Source organism: Calonectris borealis, chromosome 15 (assembly GCF_964195595.1).
Source record: "Calonectris borealis chromosome 15, bCalBor7.hap1.2, whole genome shotgun sequence".
Classification (NCBI taxonomy): Eukaryota; Metazoa; Chordata; class Aves; order Procellariiformes; family Procellariidae; genus Calonectris; species Calonectris borealis.
The window spans coordinates 2,091,042-2,105,400 of NC_134326.1; the positions used below are offsets into that span (position 1 = coordinate 2,091,042).

A 14,359-nucleotide genomic window follows, 5' to 3' on the forward strand; every position below is an offset into this window, starting at 1 on the left:
TCGTGCTGGGCAGCAAAGGCACGTCCACCCCTGCCTGGGCCAGCAGCGCTTGCCTAGCCGAGGCAGGACAGGCTGTGACCCGATTCCTCTTTCGTGGGAGGAAAAAGGCTTCCAGGCAGCAAATGCAACAGCCCAGGTTGTGCTGGGTGTCAGCTCAGCTCTGCTTGGCTCAGACACAACTCAGGACAACTGGCAAACTCCTCCGAGACAGCCGGAGCAGCAGAGAGATGGCAAGTTAGGTCTGTTTCCCTCTTTACCCTGCCCTTCTGGAGCTCTGCCACCTCCAAAGAAGGGAAAAGATGCCAAAAAAATGCGACTGGAATACGAATATGATGTTCAGACTGCAGCAGCGGCTGTAACCCAGCTTGAACTCTCCAGCCACAAAGGTCCGTCCCGCACTGCAGGCAGCAGGGACGACAGCCAGCCCCGGCCGACAAACCCTCCCTCCAGCCCCAGCCTTCCACCGCCAGCCCGCTGGCGAGCTCCTGCCGGTTGCTGCCCGCACCACGCTCCCCTGCCCGCAGAGCTCTCCTACCTGCCTGCGCCCACGCTCCCGCAGCGGCCCCGGCCCTCGGCATCCCCGTGGCACAGCAGAGGTTGCTGGCAGAGTCCGTCCGAGCAGATGCCGAAGGAGAGGGAGTCGCCCGTGCGTGGTCACGCCTGGGAGCGGTCCAGGCCATTGGGTTTGGTTCGGTCTCGTATCCATAATGAGACGTGCAGGGCGTAGCAGCCACACGCGTCACAACGGAGAGTGGAGCCAGGGATGCAGACGTGAGAAATCCGTCGGCTGCGAGGACAAGGGGCTGCACCCCCAGGCGCTGGCCACTGCCCCAGCTGGGCAGCACGGGGGTGCCGGGGCTGGACACCCCTGCCCAGGGGGCTGTGTCCAGGGGGTCCCCGCCTGCCTCCAGCACTTTGGCTCTGAACAGGGCCAGAAGCCCAGGAAAGGCTCAGGCAAGGCTGCCACTCGCCATGTCCAGTGGAGAAGGATGGCCTTGCCATCCTCACCCTTGGCTCCCTTTGCGTGGGCATTACCACTTTGCATTTACCCAGCCCAGGCACTGCAGAGCCCGGCTGAAGAGTTTCCTCTGGTCTTCCAACCTCAACACACCAGAGCAGCGATTTGGGATGAGGCAGAAATGCCCCATTGGGCCCATAGCATTTATGGAGGAAGACCAAGATCCCCGGGATGCAGCATCCATGTGCAGCACCCACATGTGAGCCAGACCTTGCTTGTAGGAGCTGTACCTATTCCAGTCACATATTTTTGGGCATCTTTCCCCTCTTTGGAGGTGGTTGGCCTGGGTCTTTTCCACAGCTAGAAAAATGCTCTGCGGTGCTGTGGGCAGCGAAGGCTTTGCCCAGGTCTAGATGGTGCCTGTTCCTGGGCTGGGAGAGGGGACTGAGCGGGGCTTTGCTCTCCAGCCTGGGCAAGCCAGCAGCTGCGAGGGAAAGGGGGAAAAGGAGAAAACTGGATATAAAGAGAGGTTGCTGTAGATCTGCTCAACCAGGGCTGTGGCAGCACTGGGATCTGTGTTAAGAACTGGCTTCCCCAAGTTTAGGAGGCTGAGAGATGTGGAATAAATTACTTGTGACACTGACTCCTACACTTCCAGACTCACGCAGGATTTAGCCACCAGACTCCCAGTTAAGTCAGCGCCAGTTATTAAGGTCAGGAGAAGTCGGGTGGCTAAATCCTATCTGGGGGCTGCGGCATGGCGGGGCTGTGCCAGCCCGCGGAGGCATCCCAGTGCTCCTGGGGGATGTGCCCCCGGCACTGCTCCCCAGCACCCGGAGCAGCCTGGGAGCTGCTCCCATCACAGGCTGGAAATCAAATAAACAAATTATGCATTGCATCCAGCTCCTTCGTGGGGCTGGTCTGCAGAATGGGGAGGAGAGGAGAGGAGAGGAGAGGAGAGGAGAGGAGAGGAGAGGAGAGGAGAGGAGAGGAGAGGAGAGGAGAGGAGAGGAGAGGAGAGGAGAGGAGAGGAGAGGAGAGGAGAGGAGAGGAGAGGGATCATGCCCTGATCCAGTAACAGCCTGGTCTGTTTTGCTGCTGGTTTCTGAGTGGTTTCACTTATCTCTTTCCTCCTCCACTACCTGAGGTTTCAAATGCTCCAGGGAGATGTCTCCATTAACCACAGTTTTCTTTGGCAGTTATATTTCATTACAGTCTCTCTTCCCGCTAATCCTTCCCAGCTTTTGTTGTTGTTATTTTTATTATGATTATTTTCACAAACCCTTTGTTTCCAGCTGTACTTAACCTGGCCATGTCCCTTTAAATACCACAGCCTGGGCAGAATAGGGGATCAGTCCTTTGACAGGAGCTAAAGTCCTGTTTGATCTGGATTAGATGCTGATTTTGCTTACCAGACTAAAGACCGAGGGGGACCACGCAGCGCAGCGCCTGTGTTTGCACAAACCTGCCTGGTTGCATTCCTCTTCCTCCCCATGTCCAGCCGAAGGGGTGAGCGCGGGGCTGTGCACACAGCTTGAAATCCAAGCGGATAAACGGTCACTTTGTCTGGAGACGTAAGAAAATGGAGGTGGGAGGACGGAGTCGGAAGCTCTGCACTGTGCTGGAGAGCTGACTCAGGTCGCAGACCCTCCCCAGGGTGCGAGCAGGTCAGCACCCATCATCTGAGACACCCGCGGGCATCCCTCAGCCCTCGGCAGGCACTGCATTGCTCACACTGGAGGGCCCAGCTCGGTCTTGCTGCTCGTCTTGCAGGCTGGGGCTTAATTATGGTATCCTGGGTTCCTAAGGACCCATCTCGTGGGGGGACCGGGTAGGGTGTGGGGGCACCAAGACCTCCACCGTGCCCTGCACCCAACAGATTGTGTTTTCTCCAAGGACCCCCATCCCCGCTGTGTCCCTTTCCCACCTCTCCTGCCTCTTGTCCTGCCCTTTTCTCTCGCCCCTCTGCCCAAAGGACCAAATGTTTTCTCTTTCCCTGTGCAGTCCCCATCCCCTCATGTTTTGCCCTGCCCTGGCCCCTTCCCCCAGCTCGGTCCCCCCCAGCCCCCAGGAGCGGCACTGCCTCCTCGGCTGCCCCGCGGCTCGGCCCCCCTGCCACACTCCTGCTTCTTCTGCAAGGGACCGCGGCCGAACCAGGCTCCCGGAGAGCTGGCGGGGGCCACCAGCCAGCTCAGGCGTTTCGTGGACTGCAGCTGGGGGGGCAGGGAGCCCCCATTACACACGCACGTACTTGCAGCAAAGCCAATTTATAACTCCCCCTGCGGCAGTCTCGGTGGAGAAATGTCAGGACTCACCGCAAGGCAGCGAACCGCGCTGCCGGTGGGAGCCCTCCAGGCCAGGCAGAGCAGGCAGGGGCTGGGGCTCGGTGCGAGCCCAGCGCCTGCACCCCGTGCCTCGCTGCAGGGAGCGGGGAGCACACTTCGGGCTGGTTTCACCCCACCTGCTCCAAGTTAAAAGCACTGGGAAAAACCTGGAGCAAAGCCTCTGGCTTTACCGGCCTCGCCCTTGCAGCGGGGCAAAGCGCGTCTCTTGCTTAGGCAGCCAGGCAGGGCACAGAGCCTTGCTGGGGCAGCATCTCCCACCGAGATGGTGCCCAGGTCACCGGGCAGTGGGAGACCTGTGTCCACAATGGCAAGGTGGAAGGATGTCAACAGTGGTGATGCCACCACCGCATGAGCGGGAGCTTCTGGAAGCTGAGAGGTGCCGAGCTGTGCCAAGCACTCCTGCTCGCTGCTGGGGTCCAGCACGATCCAGCTCTGCGGGAGAGAGGTGCAGGACCTGCGAGGCCTTCGTGGGCATTGATCTCCTGGCTGGTCCACTCCCGAAGCTGGAAAACTAAGTCTGCCGGAGGTGGGGAGGCTCACGGCCGTGCCACTGCTGGAGGTATCATTACCCACATCAGATGGAGCTTTAAAAAGAACAGGGCCAGCAAGTGAGATAAAATGCAGAAATGAATGACTGTAAAGGTCAAGCGGGATGTACTCATCGAGGCCCTGGTCCTCGGCTCCTCGGGGCGGGCTTGGTTGACTTGCAGTGCTGCAGTCCAAGCCTGCACGGCCAGAAGGTAAGCAGGCACTGGCATCATCCGCCTACCTGTACCCATGTCCCCCGAGACAAGAGGGTGTCCCCGCAATGGCAAGGGCAGGTGAGGAGATGCAGAAACCCAGGGTCACCCAAGCCTCTGCCAGGGCAAAAGGATGCTGTGTTACGGCACATGCGGGTAAGAAAGGGAGGGATTGTCCTGCTGTCTTGTTCATGTCCATGGGGAACCCTCATGGCAGAAGGTGGCCTTGTGAAACACCCTGGCCACCATTTCTCTTCAACCAGGAGGAGGAGAACAGGCAAGGCCAGAAAGTATGTGGCACCAGTTGGCACATCAAGGAAAAGGAACTTAATAATTTGGGAGGTCTCATCCATGCTTCTTGCACCCTTCCTGGGTTTAGTGAAACCTGCTCTATGCACTTCTTGGCTCATTGGTTTGCCCACAACACATAGGCCAGCACCTCCTTCACCCCCGTAGACCTGCCCCAGGCTTGCTTGTGCTCAGGGAGAGGGGACTGTGTGATGGGACAGGCTTGGGGCACAGTGTCCAGCCAGCCCAGCTGCAGGAGAAACCAGCCCAAGGGTCTCAAAGGTCTGGGACATGGTGTTCAGCCAGGCCAGCTGCAGGAGAAGCCAGCCCAAGTGTCTCAAAGGTTTGGGACACGGTGTTCAGCCAGGCCAGCTGCAGGAGAAGCCAGCCCAAGTGTCTCAAAGGCAAGGCAGGAGAGGGCAGGGCATCCTTCCTGCCCCATGGTTCCAGCCCTGGATCAGAGGCACAAGGGGGCTGCAAGACTGGCTGTGGGGAGCAAGGACAGGGCAGCCTGGTCTTGTGTTCCCACTCCCCACGGTACCAGTTGGACACCTGGAGCCTTACGTCCACTTGCAGCATGTTGGTGGGGGGAGACAACACCCCAGACCGATGCTTCACCAGGGCTGCTGGCGCCAATATCTGGCCAAGGGGGAGACAGGTTCCAGGCTGCAAAGCCCCCAGCTTGGACTGGTACCTGTCATCTCTGCTAAGACCCTGCTCAGCTGCTGTCATTCACCCATCGTCACCCAAAGGCTGAAGGCTAATGCCGCGCCAGCCGCTCCCTCCTCTGCCCAATAACACAGCGTCTTGCACTGAGTAGCCTCCTTCTGCTGTCACAGGCCGACCTATTTCTCACAAATCCTCACTGCTCTGGCCTTAAAACATCTTGACGCAGTGCTGAAACCGGCCTTGGCACAGCAGCGAGTCCCCGATTAAGTGGGAGCCACCGCGGCTTGGCGTGGGCTTTGCAGCCAGCAGACGCTGGCTGGAAGAGCAGCGCGGCCGCGGCGCGCCTCGAATCGGTGCTCGTCAGGAATAATCAGGCATTGTTCCTGATTAAAAAGAGGGACACCATGGCTCAGCCAGGCTACACAGTCCTTGTTGCCCACAGCCGTGGGGTGCTGGAGGTTGGGGTACTCTGCTGGGGCTGAAGGAGCTGGGGATGCAAGAGGTGTCCTCCTCCATGCAAGCAAAACCAGCAAGCCCCAAGCAGTCATTCACGCTACGGAGTGCAGGGATGGGAGCTGAAACCCCAGACCAAGACGGCTTCCTCCACGGAGGCAGCACCGCTGAGCTGCAGGTAGGGTGCCAGGTCCAGTGGCACACTGGTCCCCAGGGCAGGAGGACCTCGGGCAGTTTCTGTGCAGCCCCAGCTACACAAACCACCGAGTGATGGCTGCAGCAAAGTCCCCAACCTCCTGCAGAGCTGCAGCAGGGCAGCCAGCCAGGGCGCTTGGCCAGCTGGAGCTGCAGCTTTGCCTTGCTGGGGACGCAGCTCATCCCAGGGTGGGCTGGTGGGGTGCAGAAATGGGTGTCAGCTTCCACCTACGGGATCCTTTCCAAGGATGCTGCTGGATAAACATCCTCCTGCCCCTGCTCAGGCACGGGGAGATCTCAGCTCATGGTGGTAGGTCAGGAGGTCTGGAAGTCCCAGAGGCGAAGTGATGTGGATGTCAAGCCTTCGGGTGATAAAGGATCTCCCATGGTTCCTCTTCCCTGAAAAAAGCCCTTTTCAGGCTTGGTTTGGGACGATGAGCACAGCATCCCAGAGTCCTCGTGGGACCTCCTGCCCCCTTGTCCCACACCTCGGCATGGATAGTTTCTGGGGAAAGAAGCCAACGCCGTGCTCATTCCCAGTGGAGAAGCTACAAAGAGACGTGGGATCCTTAGCCTGAATCTGAAAACTGTGCAACTATTCGGAAGAACTTCAGCCAGGGCTGAAAATTGGGCCGGAAAGCTCCCAGGAGGTGTGTGACACAGGGAAGGCCACCTGGCCAGCTGCGGGGAGCTGAACTTGGGGAGGTTTATTTAGATGAATGCTCCCAACCGAGCTGGCCCAGCAGCCCCAGGCTCCAGCCTTGAAGATGTTCAGACAGCCTCAGCAAAGCCAGCCATGCGGTGGTGGGCATCCCCCATGGCTGCCCATGCCTGGTGAGGGACCTGCATGAGGGACCGGCAGACCTGCATCGGTCGTGTCCAGCTGCGGTGGGGCTGCCAAAACCCCCAACCAAGCTGGTGTCAGCTCAGCACCAGGACACGCTGGGAGCATCCACAGATGGCCCAGCCTTGCAGGAGATGCTAGATGTCTCTAACGCCTGGCATGGGGGCTGGCCGGACCCTGCCTTGGCCCCACAGCCCCCCGGGCTGCGCAGTGTCCCTACCAAGCAAGCCTGAGTGGATCCCACCACCCCAACCCACTACCACCCCCTTGCCCTCGGGGTGAACCACTGGGTCACCACCTAGCAGCAACCAGGACTTGGTGCTCGTGGCCGTTTCCATCCTACCACCAAGAATATCGCAGCACCCTTTGCCAAGACCCCGGCCCCTCGTTGTCCCACCAGCCCCCTCCCCACAGCTCCGAGCCCCCGTGGGGAGCGTGGCCGGCCCCGGCAGCGGGAGCAGGCTGCCGGCCGGGAGGTCACGCCTGGCCGGCGGCGCTCGCGGCGAGCCCGCCATCCGGCTCAGCTGAAGCACATTTTGTTCGGCGCTTCCTGCATCCTGCCCCATCCCCGCGCCGGGGGGGTGGGTCAGCCCGGGGTCAGGCTGCTAATTGCAGCCCGGGGGACGGCAGGACGAGGCGGCCGCCAGCCCACCGTACCGGGCTGTGACCCAACGCAGGGGAAGCGGTGGGTCCGGCTGTGGAGAGGGACGGGTGACACCCCGCAGCTGAGCCTGGCACCCCCCAAGGTGCTGGGGTGCCCCTGTGGCAGGACAGGACAGGACAGCTCCTGCTGCCAGCTCTGCTGCAACTCACCGCCGTCCTCTCCAAGCCAGGCCAGGTCCACCATGCAAATCACCGCCAGCATCGCCACTGTGCTGCTGCGCCAGCCCCGCACCAGGGTCCGTCCTCTCCTGGCATCGCTTGCTGGCATCTTCCCACGCGGAGCCACCAAGGGGGCTCAGACATGACTGTGCCCTCTGCGACAGCACGCCCTAGGGCCAGAGGCAGGTTTTGTTGCCCTTCTGCTAACTCTGTTTAATGAGGATGTTAATTAAGAGCGACCCCAGGCCAGCCCTTGTGGCAGCACCCAGGGTGCTCCCTCAGTGCCATGACAAGCTCATTATCACTATCCCGTGCTCCCCATGCCACCCGGCTGCCAGTGGCCACCCTGGCACCCAGCCCTGGAGACAGCAGCCCTGGGTTCCACTTCCCCATCCACAGCTGGGCAGCAGTGGGGACAGCCCGGCACAGGGGCTGTGCCTGACAGCGGCACTGCGGCTGAGCGTGGTGGAGAGGGTGGGCTTTACCCGCAGGGGATACCTGAGGTCCTGCCTGCCTGGGCAGGAGCTCGTTAGGCAAGGCTCGTTGGTGAGCACAGGGCAGAACACCTACACACACCCCCAGGAGGCGCGGACGCAGCCCAGCATGGGGGTGAGCTAGAAGTGGGATGGAGGGGCCACTCCGCAGCCCCAGCACCCCATCTCCCACATCCTCATCTCCCACCTCCCCACCACCCCACACCCCACCATCCCATCCCACTCAGAGGCAGGGTTTGAATCCTACCCCCTCTCTAGCTCCTTCCTTTCTCCCAAACCCGTTTTCCCTCATCCTTTGTGGGGAAGCCCCTGCTCTCCTCATCCCCTGCCAACGCCCACGTCCTCCCTGCAAGCACCACGTGCCCCGCTATCGCTCCCCTCCCCTGCCAGTGCCCACCTCCCCTGCTAATGCCCACAGCCCCTGCAAAAGCCCACGATCCCTGCCAGTGCCCACCTCCCCTGCTGATGCCCTGGCTGGAGGAGCACGCGGGCGCCGGCAGCGCTGGGCTCGGTGTGGCAGTGAAGGCAGGGGCCCTGGCAGGGCATCGCTCCCGAACCACCTGCATGTGCAGGCAGCAGCGCTGCGCACAGGGGCTGCACCGTCCTCCCCCACGCTCCCTGCCCAGAGCGGCCGGGTGCTGCCCGCGCCTCCCCCGAGGGCCTCCTTGGAGCAGTTGGGCTGCCACGATGCGCCGTGCCGGTGTGATGCCCATGGGGGTGATGGGGGGGACGTGCCTTGTGGTTTTCCGGGGGGAAAGCAGAGCTGGGGACACTGCTGCCCCTGGGGAGCAGGCAGCAGACGAGCAGCGTGGCACAGCAGGGTTTGCCACGTCTGCAACTGCCCCGACGGCGCTTCACCACGCACCAGCCTGTGCCAACGGCAGCCCCCGTGCTGCACACACGGCACCAAGCACAGCCCTGTTGTGGGTGACATGGCCAGACCGGGGGAAACAGCCCTGTGGGGCAGCCCCAGCAGTCCCCAGCCCCGGCTGCTGGTGGGATGAAGCAGCACCCCCCCACGCAGCTCCCGCAGGGGGTCGGGGCTGGAAAGCCCTGGGGAGGGGCTCTGCGTGCCGCTCCCCAGGACGCTCTCCCTGCGTGGGGTAGGGGCTGGCTCCCCCCCAGGTGTCAGGACTGTGCGTTCACACAGCCCCAACCGTTAGCCACAGTCGTAAAAAACCAGCCAGACTCCTTTTTCCCATAACACCCCCCCTGCCACATTCCTGCTAAGTGATTTCGGCTGTTGCCCAAGCAGCACGAACTGGGAACCAGCTCCCTGCAGCCCCTTGCCAGTGCCACCCCGGTCGGTGCACGAGCTGGGCATGGCACGCACCGGAGTGCTCCTGGGGTGCGAGCAGGGTCCGTCTGTCCCCGCAGGCCTTGAGCTTTGTCCCTCGCCACGCTGGCCCAGCTCCATCGCCGTCACCCTGAGTTCCAGTCATCCCCACAGGTGACGGCTCAGCCACCGGTGCGACCTGGGTGCCCGGGGCCAGTCTCCAAACCCGCCGGGAGCTGCTGCGGCGGCCAGGTGGAAGGCTGCTGGAGAGGGCATTTGGGGCAGTTTTCCCCAAGGACTTTCTGCTCGGTCCCGGCAGGTCGCTGCCTGGCAGGGATGGAGCCCACGCACCGCCGTCACCCCCCCGCTCCTCCGGGCGCACATCTGGTCAACAGATGCTGGCCCAAACACTGGCTGGAGCCGGGACAAAGGCTCTGGCTACCTCCTCCCGGCAAGGCAGAGCCGGCGCTGGCAGGTCCAGGCAGATCTGCCTCTTCCCCCAGGTTGGGATGACCCTGCCTGCGCGGCCAGGAGACCCTCCCCAGGGGCTGGAAGGGGGCACGCAGCCCACCTGCCCGGCGCGATGCCGAGCACAGCACCCCAAGCGCCGGCAGCGACCCCGCCGGCTTGTCCACGGCCGAGCCCATCCAACATCCCCTCCATCCCGGACGGCTCCCACCGACCCAGTGCCGGCACGAGGCCAGCCTGGAAATCCCTGCACCGGCTGCACCAGACGCTCAGCACCCTGAGCTCACTCACCTTTGGGAGCTCGTTTTGGACTTGTCCCGACAAAACGAGCCTCACCGCGGTTCTCCGTGGCACATTAATGATATTGTTTTATCAAAACAAATGGCGTTGCGCTACCCGGTAAAACTCCAGGCAGGTCAACTGGGAAATATCCCCGGGAGGAGCCGGGGCTGGCTTAGCCCAGCCACTGCCGGGATTAACCGTGCGGATTTAGCAGCCGGGGCAACTCCAGCTCAGCTCATCCCACCGTCCCGCCTGGGCCGGCCGCCGCCGCGCTCCGGCATCGTCACCGGCGAGGTCCCCCCGGCAGCCGGCGGGACCGCGTCCGGCAGCCGGCAGCAGCGGCGGGGACGGGGCGTGCGGGCAGGCGAAGGCAGGGGTGACCGGCCGCCATCGGCACTGGGGGGCCCGGACGGCTGGGAAGAGGGGTGGGAGAGAAATAACAAAGCTGGAAATCATGACACAAAACATGCATTCATTTTATTCACAAAAACAGCCTGGATCGCTAAAACATTACAAACAGCATTTCAATTTAATGATGTAGAGAGAGCTGGAGAGACGGGGTTTTGAACAGAAGAGAAATATCACTTTTCATAACTGCTTCAGCACAGGTCCTGCAATATTATTTTTATTTTGATTTTAACTTCAGTAAGTTTACAAAAATTACTTCTAGGAGTAAACCGTTGCAATTAGGAGGTTTTTCTGTACGCAGTGTTTCTTGTTCTATATTAATAAACTAACAATGACTTTTTTTTCTTTTTTTTTTTTATTCTTTTTTCCTTTTTCGAAGACCGCCAGTTGTGTAGCAATTGTTTTCTTCCACCTTTTATACCGAACCTCTTGCGGGTTAAACTTACATAGGTGAATGGCTAGGAAAAGGGATACTACATCGCTTTAAACATATTCTCATTTATAAACATGAAGTTGAGGCATTCTAGAAACTATCCACTCTATTGTATGATGGGAAAGAATCAAATAAAAAGTATAAATGAGGGTGCAATTAAACAACTGTGCTAAATTACAGTAGTGCTTATTAGTAACTAGATTTTAAAAGGTTACTGTAAATTTACATTCCCTACACAAGTACTGCATCTTTCACACATAAACAACATCAACACCAAAACACAGAAAGAAACTGATTGTCCATACTCTGTCTATTAAGTCTTGGTACTTTACAGATCCATTGTTTTTTTCTTTTAATTATTTTTATTTGAAAAGCAGTTAAATGTCTGACTAGGACTCGAAGATGTTAAAACGAACGCAAAAAAAAAAAAAATTATAAAAACAGGAATGAGATTTGCGAGAAAATATTTTTGGTTCTAAAGAGACACAGGTGCATCCATTCATTTCAGCCAAAAATCCCTTGCCTGAGACAACACAAGCAAGCAGTGACATTGCACTTGGATGACAGAGCTTTGGGATTCCCGTTCCTACTGGAACCATCTGAACGCGGCTCCTGTAGGAAGCATCACCTTCTGGAAAGGAAGAGAGACAGGGAGGGGGGACAGAAGAAGAAGGGACAAGGCGTTAGGTCGGGTCCGGCACAGCCGCGCGGCACCAGGGTTGTGCACCCGCGCACCCCCCCCATCCCCATCCCGGCATCCCGGTCACCGGCCTCGGGGCAGATCCAGCCCGGGCTCAGCACCCCCAGGACGCGGCCACGCATCCCAAGGTTTCCAGCCTACCGGCAAATGCCGGGATGCCGGCCGGAGGGAGACGGGGGTCCCCCCGCCACCGGCCCCCCCCTCCCCGGCAGGGCACCCGGCGCAGCAGCTCGGCCATTGTTCCCGCATCCCCGCGCCGCAGCCGGCACAATGGCGCGGCCCCCGACTTCCCCTCCGGCCGATAGTGAGCACAATGGCCGGGCCGCGGTGAGCCGGCATGGCCCGGCACGGCGGCCCCCTCGCTGCCAGCCCCCACCTCCCCTGCCCGGACGGACGGACACCCTGCGGACAGGAGCCCAGCCAACAGATGGGTTTAGGAGGACATTTGGGGGGAAACTGAGGCAGGCAGTGAGCTGGCCGGGCTTGAGGCCACCAGACCCGGGAGCTGCTTGGGACACAGGGGACATCACCACACTGCCGCATGGCCACGATGAACAACCTTGTCCCCAACAGAGCTGCCCCGGGCACCACCAGGGACCTCTCGGCATCTCACAGGGGAAGAGGGATGAGTCCCACCAGACTCAATCCCACACGCAACAAAGCACCCAACAACAGACAAGATCTCTTTGAAGCCACCTCCAGGAAAACTGGTGTGGGGCAATGGCCCCAACAGCTCTGCGGTCCTCTGGAAGGAGAAGCTGGGACATTTCCCAGCTGGATGGGGTGGGAAGTCCGCGCAACATTCATGAGATCGTGGGTGGAGTATGCAAGGACCACATCGCTCAATGCCAACAGCCCCCAAGCAAGGCCAAGCCATGCTAGCCAGCAGATAGGGCCAGACAATCACCAAGAGGGCCCTTCGGTTCCTGCATCTCCAAACAAGCAAGGGACACCAATGGGAAACAAGCCACAGGCTGCGGTGATGGGCGCAGGGCAGCAGGCTGGGCTGCCACGGGGCTCTGGGGGGGACAACCAGCCCCAGCACCAGCTCCCAGCGTTGAGCCCATGTGCAGGGCTAGGGCACCTCATGTGTTGTCCCAAGAGTCAAAACCATACCACATTCAGGTCCCTAACACCATGCAGGAGCCAGCCGGCTCTCATCAGGTCCTTCTCTTGGATCAAGACACCCACCAACCTCAATGAGTAACCAGGGCAGCATCTACCCCCACCCCTGAGGGAAGGACCCCAACGTGCTCACTTCCACAGGCACCATGACCCAAACATGGGGCTTGGGCAAGGATGGGGGGGCGAAGGGCGAGAATGGGCAAGAGATGGTGTGCCCAGTTAGGGTGCTGACAAGATTGCACATTCTCCTGCTCCCAGCCCATGTCTGGTCCTCCGGGCAAACTGAGCTGGGACAGTCGATGAGCTGCAGGCATCACCACTTCCCCAAAGGCCTCTGCAGTATGTAATCAGGCATCTGGGGAAGACACAAGTGCCTCTGGCCAATGATGCACGGGGCTGTGGCATGGCATGCCGCCCATGCTAGATCCCGCCCAAGGCAGAGCATGGCGGACTCGCCAGCAAGGGCCACCTACTCAGATACATCATCCCAGGAGAGAGGTACAAGGGGAGAGGGGGCTCCCAATGGGTCTGGAAGGAGATGTCTGATACAGGTCACCTTAAACACCTCTGCCCCTTCATTATTAAAGGAAGATGGACAACCGGCTCCAATGTGGATGCCCAGGATAGATTCCCCCTCGTCCCCACGATCATAGAATCACAGAATCATTTGGGTTGGAAGGACCTTCACAGACCACCCAGTCCAACCCCCCCACCGTGCACAGGGACATCTTCCACTAGATCAGGTTCCTCAAAGACCCATCCAACCTGGTCTTGAACACTTCCAATGATAGGGCATCCACAACTTCTCTGGGTGACCTTTTCAGTGTCTCACCACCCTCATCATAAAACATGTCTTCCTTATGTCCAATCTAACCCTCCCTTCTTCCAGTTTAAAACCGTTGCCCCTTGTCCTGTCACGACAGGCCTTGTTGAGAAGTCTCTCTCCACAAGACTTACATGAGGGTGGCAGTGACCCTCACACCAGCGCTAGCTGGGGCACCAAGGCACTTCACCAAGGCTTCTCCAGATGGAAGATAGCTCTGTTGAGTCAAATCCCGACTATTCATGGCCTTCGTGTGACCTACAGCTCTGGAGACAAGCCCAGGGTGACCTGCCAGCCCCCACGGCATTGCCCCAGGTTGCTGGGGCTGGCAGACCCCGGAGGAGCCTGGCCAGTGCAGGGACGTGCTGCTGCCTGCTCCGACCATCTGACCTGCCTCGCCGGTCTTAGAGCCTCAGCCGGCCACCACCACACCGGGACACCAGCGGCGACCGGTTATTCGGGCTCTGTAGATGTGCAGATAAAGCTTAATGGCGGCAGAGGGATTTAACCCATTTTTTTATGCCGTCATAAAGGTTTAATTCTATTTTTTTTTACTGCTTGATTTTAGATCAACATTTAATCACAGCTGCGGCCCCTGTCCAGGCTCTCAGAGGATGCTCCTCTGGATGCACCGGGCCGGCAGACCAGAGTCACTGCCGGCTGCTCTTCTCCCGGGCAATGGCAGCTCCCCGCAGAGGGGGACGATGCTTCACAAAGCCCTGTGAATTTTGCAGCCCCATATAAAGGGCCACTGAATGGTCCCTCTTGTCCCAGTATCAAGCACTATGGCGTGATGGCACCCCACCAGGACCAGCGGTCCATGGAGCTGCTGAGCTGGCAGCAGCTCTGCGTCCTGGCCACCGTCACCTCCAGATGGGTCTCCACCACAAGGCATGTGCCGGTGGTTGCCCTAGGGTTGGCCCAACACAACGCATTACCAAGGCTGGTTGATGTAGGGCGAGGTTTAACAACCCAGTCATTGATCCAGGTGACCTTGGGACATCAGCCGGGGTCCCAGCTTCCCTGTCCCAGCCAC

General features: G+C 59.8%; 1 protein-coding gene across 2 annotated transcripts in view; it reads right to left on the minus strand.

The window, feature by feature from the left end:
• Positions 1–10,286: 10,286 nt before the first annotated feature.
• The window catches only part of CXXC5 (CXXC finger protein 5), a 39,496-nt gene continuing 35,423 nt past the window's right edge, over positions 10,287–14,359 (minus strand). For both annotated transcript variants that reach the window (XM_075163968.1, XM_075163969.1), the window contains exon 3: positions 10,287–11,306. In XM_075163968.1, coding sequence (XP_075020069.1) covers positions 11,262–11,306 — 45 coding nt within the window. In that variant the 3' untranslated portion in view covers positions 10,287–11,261. The remainder of the gene's footprint in view (positions 11,307–14,359) is intronic.